Raw genomic sequence first — 22,716 nt, 5'->3', positions numbered from 1 at the left:
CCAGGCTGGCCTTGAACTCACAAAGATCCGCCTGCCTCTGCCTCCCAAGTGCTGGGATTAAAGGCATGCACCACCACTCCTGGCTCACTATACTCTTTTTTTTTAATTATTTGAGTGTTTTGCCTGCATGCATGTAAGTGTACCCATGTCATGCAGTGCCCACCAAGGCCAGAAGAAGGCATTGGATCCCCTAGAACTGGAGTTACTGATGATTGCTAGCCTCCATGCAGGTGCTGGCAACTGAACCTGGGTCAGTTCCAAAAAACCCATTACCCACTTCTGCCCTCCCTGGGCATTGCATTCATGTGGTATGCTCACATATTTATGCAGGCAAAATACTCATACACATAAATAAATAAAATTTTTAAAAAGTTGTTCAAATTACCTGGGCATGGTGGCACACGCCTTTAATCCCAGCACTTGGGAGGCAGAGGCAGGCAGATCTCTCTAAGTTCAAGGCCAGCCTGGTGTACATAGTGAGTTCCAGGACAGCTGGGCCTACAGGGAGATCCTGTCTCAAAAAGGCATAAAAAAAAAAAAGTTGATCAAGTTATACAGGAAATTCAAGTCCAGCAAGGACTATATGAAATCCTGTCTCAAAAAAAAAGTGCCACAGTGTTATCCATGTTAACACAATCCTAGAAAGCCATTTTCAGCTGTAGACTATGCTATCACAGGTCTTGCTTTCTAATACAAAGTCTATTATACAAACATAGCCAGAAGGAAAAACAAATAACAAGAAACAAAAGATAAAAGCACCTGCAAGATGGCTCAGTGGGTGAAAGCACTTGACACACATGCCTGATATCTGGGTTCGATCCCCAGATCCCATGGTAGAAGGAGAGAACTGACTCCCCAAAACTGTCCTCTGACCTGTACATGTGCACCATGGCCATCATGCATCCTCTCTCTCCCTGTCACTCTCTCTCCCTCTCTCTGTCTCTGTCTCTCTCTCACATACACACTGCACAAATTCATATATACCCACAAATAATTATTTTTTATTAAAATGTTGGGCATGGTAGCATACACCTTTAATCCCAGCACTAGGGAGACAGAGGCAGGTAGATCTAGCAGCCTGGTCTACATAATAAGCTTTAGGCCAGCTTGGGGCTACAGGGAGACTCTGTCTCAAAACAAGTAACAACAACAAAAAGTTTTAAAAGGCAAGGTAAGGATATGGCTCAATGGTAGAGTACATAATTAGCATGTTCAAGGTTCTGGGTTCAATCTCCAGCTCCACAAAACAAGCAGAAGAGCTAGAGAGATGGCTCCACAGTTAACAGCATTTGCTGCTCCTTCAGAGGACTTGGGTTCGGTTCCCAGCAATCGTCAGTAACTCCAGTTCCAGGAAATATGACACCCTCTCTGGCCTCTGCAGGCACCTGCGCTCACATGGTGCACATATATATACTCAGGCACACAAACATACACATAAATATTTTAAATGTATTTAAAGGTTAAAAAATGTGAGTATACTATTAGATAAACAGCATATTTAGATTTGTAGCAACTATTACAGATGATAAAGTCTTTTTTGCCCTCCATAAAAATCAATTATCAGAACGAATGATTGAGCCAGGCCCATAACCCCAAAACTCAGGAAGATGAGGCAGGATTGTAAGTTTGAGGCCAACTTGAGCTACATAGAGAATCCATGCCCCAAAAAACTTTTTAAAAAAAAGGCCAGGCATGGTAGCACATACCTGTAGTCCCAGCACTGGGGAGGCAGATTCAGGTGGATCTCTGTGAGTTCAAGACCAGCCTGGTCTACATAGTAAGTTCCAGGCCAGCTGGGGCTACAGGGAGACCCTGTTTCAAAAAAAATTTTTTTTAAGAATTATTGAAAATACATAATGAGGGGGGATGGAGAGAGAGAGCTTAGCAGTTAAGAGCAGGTACTGTTCTTGCAGAAGACCTGAGTTCATGCTGAAAAGTTCACAACTACTTGGATCCAAAACCCTCTTCTTGGACTCCCTGAGCACCTGCATTCACTTGCACATACACACAGACAAACACATATACACATAATTTAAAATAAAAAAAAGAAAATATATGGTTCAGCAGTTAAGAGCACTTGCTGCTCTTGCAGAGGACCCAAATTTGCTTCCCAGAACCCATGTGGCAGCTCAGAATCATCCTTAATTCCAGTTCCAGGAGGTCTAATACCCTCTTCTAACCTCCTTAGGCAGTGTGCTTACATACATGCATGCAAAACACTCATACACATAAAATAAAAATTAGAAAAAAAAATTACAGAAAATACATGTTTAAGGAAAAGCTAGGCCACAAGGACAAGAGAGAAATCCCAACAATTACTAAATTGTTACTTTCATCAGCCCACTGTAAAATAATTTAAAAATAAAAAATGAAGAATTTTTATATTAATGAATCCAAGAGACTTCAAAAAAGAGAAAATTATAGTAATAGGTTTAATTTAAAAACTATTGAACTTGTGTACTATTGTTTAATGAGGGCTTATTATTACCCAACCTCAATGTTCATCTGAAAAAGTGATAGAAATTCACACTCCGGAGACACATTTTAAGAATGAACAACTGACAAAAACATTGATTTGATTCTAAGAATTTTCTAGGACATACATGATTTGCATGCAGTTTCCTAATATTGTCTACTTTAATAGGCTCTCCCTCCAATGGCTGCCTTCACATGAGTTTATAATCTCACATGTGAGAGTATCACATGAGCATTCGATGAAATGGAAAACTAAATTTCCACTATTTTTCACTTTTATAAGGTTTCTACACAAGTGAGTCTTTTCATACATTTGTAAGGATGGATTCCCATAATGCATTACATCACTCTGCAGAACAAGTTTCATGGTTTCCAGATAAATTGAACACCTGAAGGCTTTTACACATTCTTTAAATGTATTTTTCTATTGACTTATTGTGACCTCATTGTGTGATCACTTACAGTCACAGGATTTCTGAGTCCCTTCTAGTGTTCACAACTAAAGAAGTGAAAATTTTTCCACATTTTAATTTTATTCACAGGGTTTCTCTAAGCAAGAGTCCTTTTCTACCTTCAAGGGGCAATGAGACAAGTGAAAGTTTTACTACATGATTTGCACTCAAAAGATTATTGTCCATTATGAGTTTTTCTATGTATCTGGAATAACACGAGCACTTGAATGCTTTACAACATTGTTGACATTTGTAGGGTTTCTCTCCAGTGTGGGTCCTTTCATGCATTCGAAAGGAACTAGCACAACTGAAGGCTTTCCCACACTGCTTACATTCATAGGGTTTCTCTCCAGTGTGAATTCGCTCATGAATTTGAAATGAACTGGGACAACCAAAGGCTTTCCCACATTCCTTACATTTATAAGATCCAATTCCAGTATGCATTATCATGTCTCTGTGAAAGCTTGGAAGAGAAATGAATGCTTTCCCACGTTCCTTACAATCATAAGGTTTTTCTCCAGTATGAATTCATTCATGTTTGCAAAAGGAACTGGAAAAACTGAAGGCTTTGCCACATTGTCTACATTTATATGGTTTTTCTCCAGTGTGACCCCTTTCATTGGCTTCGAAAGGATGTTGGACAATGGAGGGCTTTACCACACAGCTTATACTGATAAGGTTTCTCTCCGGTGTGAGTCCCTTCATGTATCTGAACAGTTTGGTAACATCTGAATGCTTTTCCACATTGTTTGCATTCATAGGGCTGTTCTCCAGAGGGAGTTCTTTCATGGTTTCGAAATGAACTGGGATGACTGAAAGTTTTCCCACATTCTTTACATTTGTAGGGTTTTTCTCCTGTGTGCATCCTCACATGTCCTCGATAGGTTGTGTGGTAAACGAGGGCTTTGCCACATTCCTTACATTGACAGGGTTTCTCTCCAATGTGCGCTCTTTCATGGATCTGAAAGGAGCTGAACCAACGAAAACCTTTCCCACACTGCTTACATTTATAAGGTTTCTCTCCAGTGTGAGGCCTTTCGTGTATTTGAAATGAACTTCGAAAGCTAAATGCTTTCCCACATTCCTGACATCCATATGACTTTTCTCCATATTTGTGACACTTAAATGGTTTGCATTCAGTATGAGATTTCACGTGCCTTTTAAGAGATGAATAACACATGTATACTTTTCCACATACACTGCATTCACAGGATTTTACTCCAGGAAGACTTTTCTTGTTCCACTTAAGAACTGGAACCTGACTGAACATTTCTGCACATTGACCTTCTTTCCTTTCACACAGTCTTTGCTCTAGATGACCTCTGAAAAATGAGAATCACATTACTAACGGCTTCTTTATTAATAATTTTATTCTTGATTGTAAAAGATATCATAATCATTAACAGATAGATTACACTTTTACTATTTTCAGGGAGCATATATGTAATGAATAATCTGAAAGGGTTTAGCTATAGCTATTATCAAAACAGTGATATTAGCCAGACGTGATAGCACATGCCTTTAATCCCAGCACTCAGGAGGCAGAAGCAGGTGGATCTGTGAGTTCAAGTCCAGCCTGGTCTAGTGAGCTCAAGGCCAGCCTGGTCTACATAGTGATCTCCAGGCCAGCTGGGGCTACAGGGAGACCCTGTCTCAAAAAGACAAAAAAATGATATTCATAATATGTAGTTTCTTTTTAACATAATATTTTTATTAATTTTATACATGGACACAATGTTTAACATATTCACCCTTCACCCCCCCCCAACTTCCCCAACTCCTGGTCTAATGTTCTCTAGAACTTCAATTGTGTGCTTTATACTTTCTGTAGGGCACAGGTGAAAGTGCAATGGGACTGTACAAGAATAATAGAAAAATGATAGAAAACTTCTTGGTGCCAGGGAGTAGGAAAGGTCCAACATCAGTGCCTAGCTGCCCAGGACCATGTGTGGAGTCAACACCTTAACTGGCCATCCAGGGAGATGGGAAGTCCATTCTTGAAAATAAGTCCTCCCAAGACTAAAAACTGCAAACCTCCCTATGCCCAGCACAAGTCTAACACAGAGGCAAAGTCACTGCCAAGCACAACTTGGGACCTTGGGGGAGGGAACTGTGAAGGACGTAGCCACGCAGAGAAGGTTGAAACTGCTACTGCTATCTTCCAATCTGCTTCACCATCAGCCCACCACCAGAGGAATTTGGAACCATGGCTCATGGTTGGGGACCACAGCTCCAGCTCACAGGAGAGGAACCGCAGCTCCACATCAAAGTATAGGACTACAACTCAGGTTCACAGGAGGGGATCACAGTTCCAGGTTCACATGACCAAAGCTCTAGCTCATATGAGGGGACCGCAGCTCCAGGTTCACAGTAGAGAATCACAACTCCAGCTCACAGGAGAGGACCATAGCTCCAGTTCACAGGAGGGGAGTAAAACTCCTTCACAGGAGGGGATCACAACTCTGGCTCACAGAAGGGACCCATAACTCTGGCTCATGGGAGGGGACAAAAGCTCCAGGTTCACAGGGGGGAACCACATCTCTAACTCATAGGAGGGAATCACAACTATGGCTCATGAGAGGGGACCACACAGCTCCAGTTTACAGGAGAAAACCTCACAGGAGGGGACCATAGATCCAGGGTCATAGGAGGGGAATGCATGGTTTCTCAACACTGATTCTAATGAGTTATACTTTAAATACTGAAATAGCTATGTCATTTTTAAAAGTTCTTAGCACCTTTAATTCCAGCATGTAGGAGGCAGAGGCAGGTGGATCTCTGTGAAATCGAGGCCAGCCTGGTCTACATAGTAAGTTCCCGGACCACTGGGGTTACAGGGAAACCCTGTCTCAAAAAGATCAAAAGAAAAAAAAAAGTTCTTAGGCTGGACATGGTGAAACAGGCATTTAATCTCAACACTTGGGAAGCAAAGGCAGGCAGATTCCTGTGAGTTCAAGGCTAGCTTGGTCTAAATAATGAGTCCTAGTACAATCAGGGCTACAAAGTTAGACCCTGCTCAAAACAAAGAAAATAAGTTCTTGGTGAAGGTGTTGGAGAGATAGTTGAGGAGATGGCTCATGCTGCTCTTCCAAAGTATCTGAGTTAGTTCCAAGCACTCACATCAGACAGCTTACAACTACCCATAACTCCAGCTCCACAGTATCCAAAGTCCTCTGGCCTCTGCAGGTACCTGCATTCACATGTACATACTCATACATAATAAAAAAAAATAAACCGCCAGGCATGGTGTAGCACGCCTTTAATCCCAGCACTCGGGAAGCAGAGGCTGGCGGATCTTTGTGAGTTCAAGGCCAGCCTGGTCTACATAGTGAGTTCCAGGACAGCTGGGGCTGCAGGGAGACCCTGTCTCAAAAAGACCAAAAATTAAATTAATTAATTAATTAATTAATTAAACAAACCTTTTTTTAAAAAAGTCTGGGGCTGAAGAGATGGCTTAGCGGTTAAAAGCACTGACTGTTCTTGAAGAGACCTGGGTTTGAGTCTCAACACTCACATGGCAGCTAACAACGATCCATAACTTGGTTCCAGGGGATCCGATACCATCTTCTGACCTCTATGAGGGCACTGCACAACACAGGTGCATTAACACACATGCAGACAATACACTCATACACATAAAATAATAAATTATCTTTTTTTTAAGTTTTTAAGGGGCTGGAAAGATGGCTCAGAGGTTAAGAACATTGGCTATTCTTGCAGAAGACCTAGATTTGAATTCCAGTACCCACATGGCAGCTAACAACTGTAACTCCATTCCAGAGGATCCGACAGCCTCTTCTGCCCTCCTCGAGCACTTCACAACACGAATGCACTTACCTACATGCAGGCATAACACTCATACACATAAAAAAATAATAAATAAAATATATATTTTTAAGTTTTTAAAAATAAATAAATGCTGGGTATGGTGGTGCACGCCTTTAATCCCAGTACTCAGAAGGCAGAGCCAGGTGGATCTCTGAGTTCAAGACCAGCCTGGTCTACATAGTGAATTCCAGGCCAGCTGGGGCTACAGGGAGACCCGGTCTCAAAAAGACAAAAAAAAAACAAATAAACAAACAAACAAATAAAGTCATCAACTTGGGAGCCGAAGAGATGGCTTAGCATTTAAAAGTGCTTGCTGTTTTTCCAGAGGACATGAGTTTGGGTCCCAGCACATTGTGTGGGTCCAGGGAATCTTATGCCTTCTTCTGATCTCCATAGGCAACATACACACATACACAGACACACATAACATCACACTAAATATTTAAATTTTTATTTATTTATTTAAATTTATGTATATGTGGGTATGCCTGCTTGTCTGTATGTGCAGTTCCTGCAGAGGCCAGAATAGAGTATCAGAACAGGAGTTACAGGCAGTTATGAGCTGCCCAATGTCAATGCTGGGAACCACATCCAGGTCCTCTACAAGAGCAGCAGGTGCAACTGCGAAGCAATCTCTCCAGCTCTCCAAATAAAGATTTTTAAAAATTTTTTTAATGTCTTGGTGAAATTTTTATGATAATAAATATGAATTTGTGTTTTTGTTTTTCATTCCATACATTCTATCATAAGGCCCTACTTTCTTTTGTGAGTACAACTTACCTTATATTCCTTCTCTGGGTTTTATGCTGATCATCAATGTTCTGGTTTTCCCATTTTTCCCCTAAAATGAATACCCAGAAAAACCATTTCAAATTACAGAAAAAGTATTAGCAACCAGGTCCATGATGAACTGAATGCCCTGTGACGTGCTCACTCACCAAAATATTCCTTTTTCATGTGCTGAATCTTGGAAGCTCACTGATAGGCAAGAAATATTTGTTCTCTAGTTAACTAGGTGCAGGAATACCTTTATTCTTACCTACAGAAGCCAAGATAGTGAAGGTTTCCTGCATCACATCTCTGTACAGCTTCTTCTGGGAAGGATCCAGCAGAGCCCACTCATCCTGGCTGAAGTTCACAGCCGCATCCTCAAAGACCACTGAGTCCTAAGGCATCCAATGTATTTATAAAGAAGAATAGCAAAACTGGCAACATGCAGTTCATGAAGTTCACATGACTCTGTGGTCTCCTGTTCATACTCATTTGATCATAAATTTAACACCAAGAATACATGGAAGGCATTTCTAGATCATCTTCATCATCATTTGTTTTTTGAGACAGGGTCTCCCTGTGTAACTTTGGCTGGCCTGGAACTCACTATATAGATCAGGCTGGCCTCGAACTCACAAGAGCTCACCACCATACCCAGATATTTCTACGTTATTACTATGAATATGTCAAGTATTTAAGGTAAGGAGGTTGAGACACGGTCTACTTGTAGCCCCAGCTGGCCTGAAACTCACTTATATAAACCAGGCCGGCCTTGATCTCACAGAGATCCACCTGTCTCTGCCTCCCCAGTGCTGGGACTAAAGGTGTGAGCCACCACACCCAGCTGCATTCTAAATCTTACTGCTCTCAAATAACAGGATGGATGCACAGCATCTTGGAGAAATTCTATATAAATTAAACAAATATTTCCATTTTAAGACCAGCAACTTCTTGTGAGGAAAACTTTCATCTTCTGCTTTATTATATACCATATCACAAACCATTCCATAAAATAGTCAAATCTGTATAACAGTCTAATGCACACACACACAAGGACTGTATACTTTTTCTTTTGTTCTTACAATAAACACACATGAAAACAGGAGGCTTGTGGAAGCCCAACTGGTAACAACATCCAACTGGCTAAGACATTAAACAGAATCGAAGCAACTAGTTAAATGAAAATATTATTTTAGAGAAGTATTCATTTAACTCATCTACGTGATATGCACCACAGATTCAACTGCTTCTTTTCCTCCTGTCCCATTTGATGTACCTAGGAGGTTATGTGAAAGTAAGAACACAAGTCCAAATACCACCAGAGATCCTTGTACTCATGAGTCTTGGGGCAGCTTTTAGGAAATATAAGACAGATAATATGATACTATAGCAGCTATTCCTCCAAGAAACCCAACAACATACCTCAAGTAAGGCTGATTTTCAAGAGTAGGTTATGAGTTACAATTTTCCCAGATACACTGCCAATTAAGAACACTGGCTGCTCTTGTAGATCAAGTTCCCAGCACCCGCATACAGGTTAAAAACCATCTGCAACTCCAGTTCTAAGGGATCCAATGCTCTCTTTTGGTCTCTATGGGTTTACATGCACATGGTGCACTTACAAGTGATCCTTGGGTTGAAAATTCAAAAATTGTAAGCCAAACTTTTCTTACATTGAGTTGCTTATACCAGGTATTTTACCATAGCGATGAAAAACTGGCACAGTGCATCTTCCCGTGCTTCCAAAATATACAAAAAGTTAAACAGTACTGTCCTCAGAAACACCATGAAATGTCCCTTCTTCATTCTTAGAACCAAATGGTTCCCGACTAGCCACTTTAGGGACTGATCTCCTGGGCCTCTCAATTTGAGGTCCCATGAGATACCCATGAGCACCCAAAGGAACACTGGAAACCCTCTGCTGCTTCATCCCTCCAAACACCAATGTATGAAACAGATCTTTAACCTACTGATGTCCATGTGCAGGAGACAGAGGACAATGCTTCCTAACAGCGGTTCTGACAGGAGTTTTTTGTTTTTTAAATATTTTATTATTTTATGTGTATGACTGTATTGCCTACATGTGTTTACACACAGTGCACCAGTGTCGTGTATTGCCTGTGGAGGTCAAAAGAGAGTGTTGGATCCCCTGGAACTGGAGGTACAGAGAGTTGTTAGCCACCATGTGGGTACTGGGAATTGAACACAGGTCTGTTAGGGTTCGAGAATCGAGAATAATTTCCCACAGATACCCAAAAAGATTATGCAAAAGTTTATTTAAGAATTTAAAGAGGAAAAAAAAAAGACAATAACAAAACGGCAGCTAGCCAGGCACAGACTTCACAAGCCAAATATGGAGTCTGGCCCCAAACAATAGCAGGCAGGAGCTTTTATTGGGCACTGCATAGAAACCCGCACGCACCAAGCATTTTTTAAAATAATTGGATGTCCCCATATCCTGTGTATGGGGAAAGTCTTGATTGGTACGGGCTGTCTTCAGGGCATTGGGATATGCTGACTAATATCTTCTAGCGTCAGAAGTTTTTGTCCATACCTTATAAGGCTTTTACATGTACAATATGCCTGAGCTTGTCTGGGCTTGTCTAAAGAAGCTAGCCAAAATGGAGTCAGAGCATTCTGGCTCTTCATTCCCTCCTAGAGTTATGGCAAGGGTTAAATCTTTAAGCCGAGCAAATTACAGAAACAGAAAGAAGTGGTTAGACGGCACATTTAGGGCAGTGGAACCATTTCTATATTGTCGTAAGGCTCGGGGTCTTGATTTAAATGAGTATACTGTGAACGCACTACCATCAGTTGGACTGTCTGTACCTGTTCTCGGATGAATTTGAGGAAGGCATTAAGAATACAGGGGCCACAGGTGACTGCTAATAGGAGTAAGAGGAGAGGTCCAACTATTGCTGAGATCAAAGTTGTTAACCATGGGGACCAGTCAAATAGGGATTCGTAGCAATTTTGTTGATTTAGTCATTTGTTTTCTCTTTCCTTAAGTCTTTTATGGACCTCAGCCAAAGACTGTTTTATAACTCCCAAGTGATTAACATAGAAACAGCACTGTTCCCCTAGGGCAACACAGAGTCCTCCTTTTTCTAGAAAAAGTAAATCCAGCCCTCTCCTATTTTGTAAGGTTACCTCAGCTAAAGAGGATAGAGAGTCTTCGAGGTGGCAGATAGATGTTTCTAATGATTGTATGTCTAAGTCTATGGCCTGTCTAAGAAGGTGATAATTTTTATCCTGGAGGACTAGCGCTGAAGCTCCCAGACCAGTTGCAGTGGTTACCCCGCCCCCAAGTAGAGTAGACAACTTAAGTGGTTCCTATGGCCCTACGAGGTCTAGACTCTTCTGAGACTCTGGTTTCCATTTCTGTGTCTGTTCTATAATACAGAAGGGGAACCAGCTGCACTAGTACACAAAAATCCCCGGTCCGGTTTAAAATGGATGAGTGGAGGCATGTAGTTAAGCCAGAGGTACAGGCCCACCAAGTGGAGTTGGGGGGCACCATATATGGGTTAGGTGCAGTAGCCCCTATGTCTTGAACAGAGTTATATAGATGTTGGTAAGGAGGGGGGACAATTTTATGTGAGGGAGTCACGCATAGCCCTTTTCCATATGCTTGGGTGAGGGTAAGTCCCCTTCTCCCTGTAGGCAGGAGAATTCTACAGGCAGTGGAGTCAGAAGTGACAACATAATTTCCTGGGAGAGCTAACCCATCATAAAAGGGAGGGCTTGGGTCCATGCAAAACAAGCAATGGATAGTAAGGTTAGGGGAGGTATTATTTAAAGCAATAAAGGTGGCATTTAGGAGATTTGTAAGCCCAGGGGATGGCTGCAAGGGCTCTTGGACTCATCAGATCTCTGGGGGTGTGAATCTAGGTGTGGGCAAAGTAGCAGTTTTATCCAGTCGGACAATTTGGCTAGGAGCTGGCCTCTTGACAGATTTAAAAATAGTTAAGGCTGGTGTTGGTCATCCTCTAGGCTGTAACACTGTCCGAGCTGGCCCCATCTGGGTCCCCACGACTGGACCCACCTGAAGACGGACTGAAAAAAGTATTCCTGGATCAGTCCCTGTGGTGTATAACCTGAGGCCCCAAGTTCACCCATCAATCCAGTTTTGTAGGTTTTTAAGTTCCTTTCCTTTCAGGGTGAAGCTTAAGGAGATAGGGTTGCATCTAGAGGAGGAACAGGGTCGCTTGAATTGCCTTGATCTGGGGTTTCACCAAAGAGTTAGGCCTGGGACCACAGTTACCTGGATCAAGTTGGTAGTGATGGAGGCAGCCCAATTAATATATCCAGTAGACACACAGCTCCATGAAGCACAGAAATAGTCCCCTGGCCCCCCACAAGTACCCCTTCGGTCACCATTGTCGCCCAGGCAAACATAGAAGCGGTGCTCCTTCATCCTCTTTCAGCCGAGGGGAGACTGGCAAGCATAATTCACAGTGCCTGATGGGGTGTACGATTCCCAAGCTCCTTCAAGCAGGTCACAGAGGTCAAATGTAATCTTGGGGAACCAGGCACCTGGAGGTCCCAGATGGGAGGAAATGTTCACTATCTTTCCAGTGGATGTGCTACTAACTACCCAGGTGAGGTTTTAGAATCCATGAGGGGAGTTAGCTAGAGCAGGCTCTATAAAAAGAAATAAAAAAGCAACAAGGGTTATGGTGTGGCAGAAATTTTTAGCTTGAGAGGATTGTCTTTTACCCATGTGACCTTCCATCTCTTGTTGACTTGGTCTGACCAATCTTCTGATGCAGGCTTTAAGTGCAAGTGATGTATCCAGGTCCGGACACCTTAACCGCACACAGTAGGGGTGGTGAGGATCACGATGTGTGGCCCCTCCCATCGAGATCTGAGGGGCTCCTTGTGGTGCCATCTCACCCAAACAAGGTCTCCTGGCTTGAATCCGTGTGGTTGGGCTGGTGGAAGTTCGTAGATGTGCCACAGCAAGGGGAAAATGTCTTGTGCAATCTGTAAGGCCTATAGGGACTTAAGAAATTGGGATTCAGACAAGTCAATTAGCACATCTGAAGGCAGCTTGGGAAGCAAAGGGGGTGGTCAGCCATACATGACTTCATAAGGTGTTAGGCCTTGAGTATATGGGGTATTTCTGACCCTGTATAGGGCAAAAGGTAGGAGGTCCAGTCACCACCAGTTTCCAGGGTTAATTTGGTAAAGGGCTCTTTAAGGGTCCAATTCATTCTCTCTACTTGCCCTGAGCTCTGGGGGTGGTATGCGTAATGTAGCTTCCAATTAGTCCCCAGTGTTTTAATTAACTCTTGAGTTACCTTAGAGATGAAGGCTGGTCCATTGTCCCAATCATAGAGGGGAGTCCATACTTTGGTATTAGTTCATCGATGATCTTTTTAACCATCATTGAGGCAGTTTCCCCCTTTGTGGGAAACACTTCGACACATCCTGAAAATGTAGGGACACTGTGTTCAAAATGGCGCCAATTGCCTCAGTGGAAGGTGGAGCTAAAAAGTAGGGCCGTGGACAAAGATAAGAGGAAGCATAGGTGATTGGAGGCTAACCAGGAGGAGAATGCATGAGCACCTCATGATCATCATAGTAGTACATTGAAAGGAGCCTGCGTGATCTACATGACCTTCTACAGGATTGGAGGATGAGTTTCCACCTGGGCTAATGATTGCGGTTCTTGCCCTTATAAACTCTGTAAACGCTTGTAATAAAGGAGTTCCTGCCTGACTAAACTCCCTGCTGCATCTGAGAGTCTCAGGGAGGCAGGTGAACGGGCAAGCAGCGCACTTACCCCTCCTCGGCCCCCACCGCTGAGCCCCACGTCCTGACTCGCTGGCGGGACAGAGGCATGGCATTCTGGTGCCCCGTGTGAGGATCCTTTTATGGAAAAGTTCCCGGCCAAGGCCAATTGGGCTCTCGGGGTAAGTGAGATCCTAAGCATGGGTAACGCAACTTCAGGAAAAAGTGACCCAGCCTTAAAGGCTCTTCGATATATGCTCAAGAGCCGAGGCTTGGAGCTCTCTGATCAGGCCATGCACCAGGTCTGGGAGACAGTGACGCCCAGGTCTGGGAGACAGTGACGCTTTTGGCACCCTGGGTGTCTGCGGCCAACCTCTTCTCCCAGGATACATGGAAGAGGGTAGAGAGGCTGGCGAGAGAGAGGAACACTTTGGGGCAGAGCCCCCATTGGGGTTCTACCCCACGATGTTGGCCCTTAAAGGTACCTTCAGTGCGGGAGATCCCCCTACCTCGGCGGTGCTGGGGGACAGTGGGGGAGGGGAAGAAAAGGGCTCAAGGGAGAGGAAAGAGGAACAAGACCCTGGGGCGTGGGCACAGTTTGATGAAGAACGGAAGGAGCAACGCAGTGCCAAAGGCCCCATGGGAGTGTTAGCCATAGGCATAAAAGCTAGATTGACTATTGAGGCCAAGGAGAAGACCAACAAGGCAGACGGGGTCAGTGAGAGAAGTCGCCCGGGAGAAAGAAAGGGGAAGGAGCAGCCCCCAGCCTATCAGTCAGGTGATTCGCATGGACCCCTCCACTGGGGCCACGACCCCTGGCCGTGGCAGGATAGAGGAGGGGGTGGCAGGGGAGAGGTGGAGAGGCCCCCTCGGCCCCCCCTTACCTGAGGGAGCCCATATACACTGAGGCTTTCCTGGTGAGAGTGCGGGCAGAACCCACCCCTGCCTGTAAGGTGTTCCCGGTAATCTTAGGTCCAGGACCGCAGAGGCCGACTGATTGGTATCCATGGGAACCTAAGGACCTTAAGGAGTTAAGGGCCACAGTCCTCAATGATGGACCCAATTCTCCTTGGGCCAAGGCCTTGCTGGAAAACATCGCCCACCAGCCATGAGTCCCTAGGGATTGGACTGATATGGCTAAGGCAGTCCTCCCTAGCAATCAGTTCATCAAATGGCTAACCTTATATAAAGAGGAGCGTAAAACCATAGCAGAGCAAAATCATGGGGAAAACCCACATATTCCCCTTTCCTACAGGCAGTTGACGGGGACTGCTGATGCCTATTCCACCAGGATACAACAGGCAGCTTTGCCTGCCCCATACCGGGACCAGGTGAGGTGAGTGGGCCTTGCAGTCTGGAACAAGCTCAATGAAGGGCCATCAGAGGATCCCCTTGTGGGGCTGAGGCAAAAGGCAAGCGATCCCCTTGCAGACTTTGTAGACAGAATAGAGAAGAGCCTTGTCAGGAAACTGCGCCCCGGGCCTCCGAGGGACAAGTTTACCAGATTAATGGTGTGGGAAGGTATGAATAGAAATCATCGGGCTGCCTGCTCAGGCTTGAGGGAGGCTTCGATCAGCCACTGGATTGTGGCCTCCCAAGATGTAAGAACTCATAGCCAACAGACACAAGCGCTAACCATGGCCCTACAGGCCCAGACCACCTCCCTGGTCAATGCCCTGACCCAGGCACTCACTGTGGCCAGATGGGGGGGTCGGGGAGCCCGAGCTAGTAGAGAGGAGAAAAAAGGGGGGGATGTTTTAAATGCGACAGGATAGGGCATTTTAAAAGGGACTGCCCGGAGGCAGAACTCCTTGGACCCCCTGGGGGAAAGGGGGGGGCCAAGAGCCCAGCAAACCTACAACCCCCTGTCCCCATTGCAAAAAAGGATTCCATTGGGAAAAGGATTGCAGGTCGAGGTTTGACTTGACAGGCAAACCTTTAAACTAATTCAGGGAAGGCCTCTAGCCCCATTACCCAAAGGGGGTAAGATGGAATCACAGGCTCATTGGACGGTCCCGATACACCTGGGAGTCAGGCCCAAAATGCATATTTTTATAGCAGGTAAAAGGTTTCTTTGCTTAGTGGACACGGGGGCGGATCGTATGGTCCTTTGTAAGGAAGAAGTGCCCATGACATGGCAGCTACAGGCTGGCCCTAAAGTGTTGGGGCTGGGGGGACTCTCAAGGTCAGAGGAGGTCAAGGGACTGGTAAAGTGGAGAGACGCAGATGGGGCAGAAGGGGAGATACAACCACTAGTGGTCAAGGGCCTCCAATCCAACCTCATGGGCCAAGATATCCTGAGCCAGATGGATGCTGTGCTAACCACAGACAATAGCACCTTTTATGACAATCTCTTGGAACATGAGGAAGCTAATCACATGCCACAAAGGGTTAAAGAGGTTAAGGAGCAAGACTTCTCCTATTTCCACAATTATAGGGGAGAGCCCAACAAAATCTCTTGGGTACACCTCCAACACTAAAGGTCACTGCCCCCCAGGTCCCTTGTCTTGAATGGAGAGAGGGACCACCAGTATGGGTGGAGCAGTGGCCCATGACTGAGGAAAAACTTAAGGCTTTAATAGATTTAGTGGAGGAACAAGTGGCATTGGGGCACCTTCGCCCCCTTGGTCAGTCCTTGGAATACTCCAGTATTTGTCATCAAAAAGGCTTCAGAAAAATGGCAGATGCTCCAAGATCTCCAGATGATTAATGATAGAATAAAACTGGTAGGCACCCCCTTGCGAGGGATGCCCTGGATGGCTACAATACCAGTATTCTATTGCGGTTGTGAATATTAAAGACTGTTTCTTCTCTATTCCCCTTAGCCCAAGAGATTGGGAAAAGTTCACTTTTTCCATCCCCGCCTTAAACCATAAGGCCCCTGATAGGAGGTTTAAGTGGACAGTGCTTCCCCAAGGGATGGCCAATAGCCCAGCCTTTTGCCAGAACTACTTGGCCTCTATTCTTCAGCCTTTTATGATGGATAATAAAATGCTACTATGCTCATATATGGATGATCTTATAATTGGACGTATAGAGGCAGTCAAATTACAGCCTTTCCTGGATACAGTGTTACAAAGGCTGAAAGGACATGGCCTCTGGGTAGCACCTGAAAAGATCCAATGTGTGCCTCCTTTTAAAATCCTAGGCACACAGTTACTTCTCACACAGGCCAGCGCCCTCAAACCCACCTTAGACACCTTAGACAAAAGAGCCTACAATCCTACAACTCCAACGGCTAATGGGAGAGATAAATTGGCTCAGGGCCTGGGTAAAGGTCCCCACGCAAGCCTTGAGCCCCCTCTATCGGCTCCTCATGATGGGACCTCCCCAGACCAAGGCCATGTTGGAAGATATACACTGGGAGGCAATTAGGGCCTTCCAGGAGGCCCTAGACATGGGGGCTTCAGTCAAAAGATACTCCCTCAAGCTCCCCTTTTGCTTATGGGTCTTTACAGGAGACAGGCTGGCCATGGTGGCACTGGTCCAAGAACAAGAGCCAATGGAGTGCATACACACTACCCTCGGGGTCAACCAAGAGTGTATACAACTGGGGATCAACTAGCAGACATGGTTATAAGGGAAAGGAGCCTGGCAGCTTGAAGGTTCGGGAGAGATCCTAATAAGATTGTTGTCCCCTACTGCTTAGCGGATTTCAATTGGCTTAGGCGAAGCAATTCAAGAATGACAATGGCTCTAGAGGGATATTTCGGGGACATCACTTGCCACTACAGGGCCTCTAAGTGGGTCCCAGCCCTTCAACGACTGCCCCTGAAGGCACCTTCCCTCTTTTCCAAGAGTCTGATACCCGATGGCTTACATGTATTTACTGACGGGGGTCAGAGTGGGGCCGCCTATGCAGCACTTGGCCCCAGCCCAGGAGGGGGGGCCTCAGAGGTGTGACTTCCATGCTACGGAGGGCTCAGCACAATTCAAAGAAATGTTGGATGTTCTCATGGCTCTTCAAGACCTATTCCCCCCTCAACCTGTACACCAATAGCCTTTACATGGTTAACCTCCTCCCAGGCTTACCACAGGCCCATATTAAATTAGACTCCAACCCAATTACCACACTTATGGTCTCGATCCAAGGGACCTTGAAGGGCAGAAGCTCCCCCATTTTCATTCAACATATACGGGGTCACACAGGGCTACCTGGGCAACCTGGCTGATCATCTAGCCTCAAATGGGACCAACATATATATGGCCCAGGAGGCAACAAATCTCCATGACCTCATTCACATCAATTGGCGGGGCCTTCATGTACAGTTTCCCACTGTCCCAATAAAGGATTTAAAAAAAAATAACACATATCTGTAAAGCTTGTCAACTCTATCTTAAGGTGCCCCCCCCTACAGGGCCCGGGAGTTAACCCAAGAGGATTACAGCCTAACAAGTTGTGGCAAATGGATGTCACACACTATGCTCCTTTTGGAAAGCTTAAATACATTTTTGTATCCATAGATACTTTCTCTCATGCATGGTGGGCTACCGCCCATTCAGGGGGAAACTCCAAACATGCCCAATCACATTTTCTCCAATGTTTTGCTACCCTAGGCCTGCCTTCTCAGATAAAGACTGACAATGGCCCCTGTTTTGTCAGTGCCTCAATACAGACCTTCTTTAAAACTTGGGACATTTCACATTCCACAGAAATACCCTATAATCCACAAGGTCAAGCTATAGTTGAGCAAAATCATCAAACACTCAAAACTCAAGTATTAAAACAAAACAGGGGAATGAGTTCCCATTAGCAACTAGGGATATCCCTATTTACCATAAATATTTTAAATCGCTCAAAAAATACTTCACAATCCAAATTTCAAGTTCACTGGGGACAAGAAAATACCAAACCCCAAGTAGAGGTGAGATGGAAGGACCCAATTACGGGCCAGTGGAGAGGACCAGACCCACTGTTAATGATGGGGAGGGGATTCGGTTGTGTTTTCTCCATGGGAGAAGACAAGCCTATTTGGGTACCAGCCAGAAACCTCAAATATCTCCCCCTACAGGGTGATGGCTCCAACCAAGATGACGAACAAGAAAAAGAAAAGACTCTGGTGGAGCCGACACTTGGCCCTTAAGGCCCTGAAGAAACAAACAAAACATAGACAGACACCTCCTCATAATCGCCAAGGGAGACCTACCCTTGAGGAAGCCCTTCTCTGTCTCTTACAGATAAAGATGAGGAAACTTGCCTTCATGCTCATCCTGTCACTCCTGAAAATCGAGGGGCCAACGCTGATAAGATCATCTGGACCTATAGAGACCCTGAATCCACAAAGGTTACATGGTTGGTGATCAATGTGGCTATGAGAATGATTGCCAACAGCACTACCAAGGTGACACCACTGTGGCCTGACCATGGTGGTAGATCTCTGTGCCCTGGTTTCCGGATTGTGGGACGTCAGTGACCAGACTCTAGGAGGGACCCGGCCTAAATGTGGGGACACAGGACGTGGACACACGTTACCATTAACGGGGTCCCCCAGGGAGCCAGGGTGCTCCCATTTGCTCAAGCGGGATGCATTATCCCAGACATTTATGTTTGCCCAGAAAGTGGTGGAACTTCGCAGCAGCTGCGCAACTGTGGGGGGGCTGATTCTTACTACTGTTATAACTGGGGATGTAAACCCACAGGGATGGGACAGGATATTGGATTAAGGACCAGGGACTGGTCATTGTCAAAAGGATGCAGAGACCTAGACTTTCCACAAATCCAGTATATGGAAGATCTACAAGCTTTTAGTACAACCCCCTCCGTATAACCTTTACAGAGGAGGGACGGTGGGCAAGGGGCTGATACTTGGGAAAAACCTGGGGATTGAGACTCTATGTATCTGGGCATGACCCTGGTCTCCTCTTTATGGTCAGAAAGCGGGTTGACCCCCTCTCAAGGTCAATCACACCCAGACCGGCCAACTTGGGGGCCGGGATGGCCAAGCCTTACCTGCCTGCCATGAGCCTCTCCCCTGCAGGACTTACGCTTCCCCCGCAAAGTCTTCATACAAAGTCCAGAGTGAGACACAATGAATTGGAGGATTTAACCCCAGAGGGAGGATCAGAAATCCTATCGGCTATCCAGCTTGCATATAGAGTTCTCAACTTAACTCACCTGGACCTTACCTCCTCATGCTGGTTGTGCTTGGAAGCCGGTATACAGTTGGTTGAGGCAATAGGTGTAATAGGGAACTTTAATTACACTTCAGACAATCAAAAATGTTGGTGGGGGGGTTGTCCACCAAGACGAGTGGGCTCTCCATACCTGTAACAAACTACAATCTGACCTGTGTCACTACCCTAGATTATCCCTCCCCCTGGGAGGGTTGCCTTAACATAACGCAGACAGCTACAAATAACCGTAATCAATGGACAGTTCCTGCTGACACAGTGATTTACTGGTTATGTCAAAAGTCAGAGCTAACACCCTGTCTCTCATTGTCAGTCCTCACACATAATGATGGGGATGCATGTGCCTTGGTAGTGCCTGTCCCCCATGTGCTGTATCATTCCTGGGAGGAAGTGGAAACGCGACAATCACCTAGGTCTAGGAGGGAGCTAGTCACCACCTTAACAGTCTCAGCGCTCATGGGACTGGGAATGGGAGGGGCAGCCCTAGGGGCCACATCTCTGGCCTTTTCCCAACAGGGCCTCCAAAAGATTCAGGCAGACATGGATGCAGGCCTAGACAAACTGAAAACGATGGTAAGGTTCCTCCAACAGTCTGTTTCATCGCTGGCACAAGTTGCATTACAAAATAGAAGGGGGTTAGACCTTCTCTTTATGCAACAAGGAGGGTTGTGCCTAGCACTGGGAGAAAAATGCTGCTTCTATGTTGACCATTCGGGGATAGTCACAAAAAAACTTAGATAAAGTCAAAAAAAATTAACAATAAACTTACCCAAAGGGACCAATCCCTGGTTGAACAATGGTTTAACACCTCTCCCTGGCTGACCACGCTAGTCTCAACACTGCTGGGGCCCTTAGTGGTCCTCACCCTTGTTTGCACCTTCGGGCCATGTGTCTATGCCCGAGTCATGAAAATGATTCAAGGACAAATAGCACAAGTACAAGCTATGGCAATACGTGTCCATTATGACTGGTTCCCTACCTCCCCCATACAGGAGATATACACCTAAACCAAGGTTGTCACCGGTTCACCTAACCCAAGGTCTGACTGGTTACCAGGAAGGTGCTGCCCCCGGTTAATAAAACAAAAAGGGGAAGATGTAGGGACACTGTGTTCAAAATGGCGCCGATCGCCTCAGTGGAAGGAGGAGCTAAGCAGTAGGGCCATGGACAAAGATAAGAGGAAGTATAGGTGATTGGAGGCTAACCAGGAGGAGAGCACATGAGCACCTCGTGCTCACCATAGTAGTACACTGAAAGGAGCCTGCGTGATCGACATGACCTTCTAAAGGATTGGAGGATGAGTTCCCGCCTGGGCTAATGATTGTGGTTCTTGCCCTTATAAACTCTGTAAACGCTTGTAATAAAGGAGTTCCTGCCTGACTAAACTCCCTGCTGCATCTGAGAGTCTCTGGGAGGTGGATGAACAGGTGAGCGGTGCACTTACCCCTCCTCAGCCCCCATCGCTGAGTCCCACGTCCTGACTCGATGGCGGGACAGAGGCACGGCACTGAAAATGTATATACAAAAACTAGGAGATATTTATAGCCATACCTGCCAGGTTTTACCTCAGTGAAGTCCACCTCCCAATGGACGCCAGGCGCAGTACCCCTCTCCCTTCTGGCTGGGAGCATGACTTTTTCTCTTGGTAGTAACCTGGCAGGAGTGACATCTGGAAAGACAGCTCTCAAGCATTTTGGTTAAATCGAAAATGTGGTATGGAATCAGGAGTTCCCGTAACTTTCTCTTTCCTAGGTGGGTCCCTTTGTGAAGTTTATATTTTAAGTCCTCTGCCAGCTTATGCAGCAGAATGAGCCTCCCATCAGAGGTATATCTCCATCCATTCTTGATCTTGGTATTTTTCAGGGAAGTTAAATCTTGATTGTCCTCAGCTAAGTAGGAGGGCTCTTCTGGCAAGAGGGGTTCAGGCAGAATAACCAGTGAGTTTGAGGCTTTCAGGGCCGCTTCTCTGGCTTCTAGGTCTGCTCTCCTGTTTCCCTGTGTCTCCAGCTGAATCCCCTTTTTGGTGCCCCAGACAATGGACAGTGGCAAGTCTCTTTGGTAACCATATGGCCTCCAGGAGTTCCAAGATCTCGTGTTTATTTTTGATAGTCTTTCCTTCTGCTGCCAGGAGCCCCCTCTCCTTGTATATAGCCCCGTGGACATGAGCCATAGCGAAAGCATAATGGCTATCAGTGAAAATATTAACAGTCTGGTCTTTATTTAGCTTTAAGGCCTGAGTCAGGACAATTATTTCAGCCCTCTGGGCAGAGGTCCCAACTGGTAGGGAAGAGGCCCATACTGTCCGTGATGGACTGACGACTGCCACCTCCGCGTACCTGGTTCCTTCCTTAATGAAGCTACTTCCATCCATTTACAGAATTAAGTCTGGGTGGGGCCATGGAACATCCATCAGGTCTTCCCGAGTCCTGTGTAAGCTGCAGAGTACCTCCAGGCAGTCATGCAGGACCTCAAGATCCGGTTCTGGCAGCAAAGTGGCAGGACTGAGAGCGGTGCTGGAGAGGAACTGCATGCGAGGGGGATTAAGGAGCAAGGCCTGATAATGTGTCAACCAAGCATTTGTCATCCGTCTGTCGGGGGGATTTTTAAGGACCCCCTTAATCGAGTGAGGGGTGGTGACCACAAGGGGCTGTCCCAGCATGAGCTTATCTGCATCTTTAACCAATAAGGCCATGGCTGTGATAATTCTGAGGCAGCCCAGCCATCCCAAGGCCACGGGACCAAGCTTTTTCAACAAGCAAGCCACAGGTCTCTTCCAAGGCCCGAGCATTTGGGTCAGAACTCCTTTTGCTATTCCCACTCGCTCATCAACAAAGAGCTGATAGGGCTTATGGATATCTGGCAGAGCCAAGGCCAGTGCCTGCAATAAAGCCTTCTTAATTTCTTGAAAGGCCCTCTTCTGAGTCTCAGTCCACAGGAAGGATGACTCATTTCCTTGAGTGGCTTCATACAAGGGTATCCAGAGACGGCAGAAGCCTGCCGATCCCAAGAACTCTTGCAACTGCCTGCAGGATCTCGGGCTTGGAATTCCCATAATGGTTTGTTTTCTGGCTGGATACAGCCACCTCTGCCCATCCCTTAATATGTACCCCAAGTACATACCTCTGTGGCACAGAGCTGAGCCTTCTTGGCAGAGACCTTATACCCCAATTGGTCCAAGGTCAGGAGCAAATCTCTGGTGGCCTGAAGACAAGTGTCTTCATCCTCAGTGGCAATTAACAGGTCATCTACATACTCTAGGAGGCTTACTCCCAGGTGCAAGGCCCAATACTCCTGCAAGTCCTGGTGTAGAGCCTCATCAAAG

General features: G+C 45.8%; 1 protein-coding gene across 1 annotated transcript in view; it reads right to left on the bottom strand.

Annotated features, from left to right (window-relative positions):
* Positions 1–2,458: 2,458 nt before the first annotated feature.
* LOC103734589 (zinc finger protein 709-like) overlaps positions 2,459–22,716 on the bottom strand; it is a 28,612-nt gene continuing 8,354 nt past the window's right edge. The window contains exons 2-4 of the mRNA XM_017798315.2: positions 7,795–7,921; positions 7,536–7,596; positions 2,459–4,249 (exon numbers count right to left, since the gene is read on the bottom strand). Of these exons, the coding sequence (XP_017653804.1) occupies positions 3,544–4,249; positions 7,536–7,596; positions 7,795–7,921 (894 nt within the window). The 3' untranslated portion in view covers positions 2,459–3,543. The remainder of the gene's footprint in view (positions 4,250–7,535; positions 7,597–7,794; positions 7,922–22,716) is intronic.

Source organism: Nannospalax galili, unplaced genomic scaffold (genome assembly GCF_000622305.1).
Source record: "Nannospalax galili isolate Female #2095 unplaced genomic scaffold, S.galili_v1.0 scaffold1436, whole genome shotgun sequence".
Taxonomy (NCBI): Eukaryota; Metazoa; Chordata; class Mammalia; order Rodentia; family Spalacidae; genus Nannospalax; species Nannospalax galili.
The sequence above is the reverse complement of the archived record's forward strand: the minus strand, read 5'-3'. Positions and strand labels throughout refer to the sequence as shown.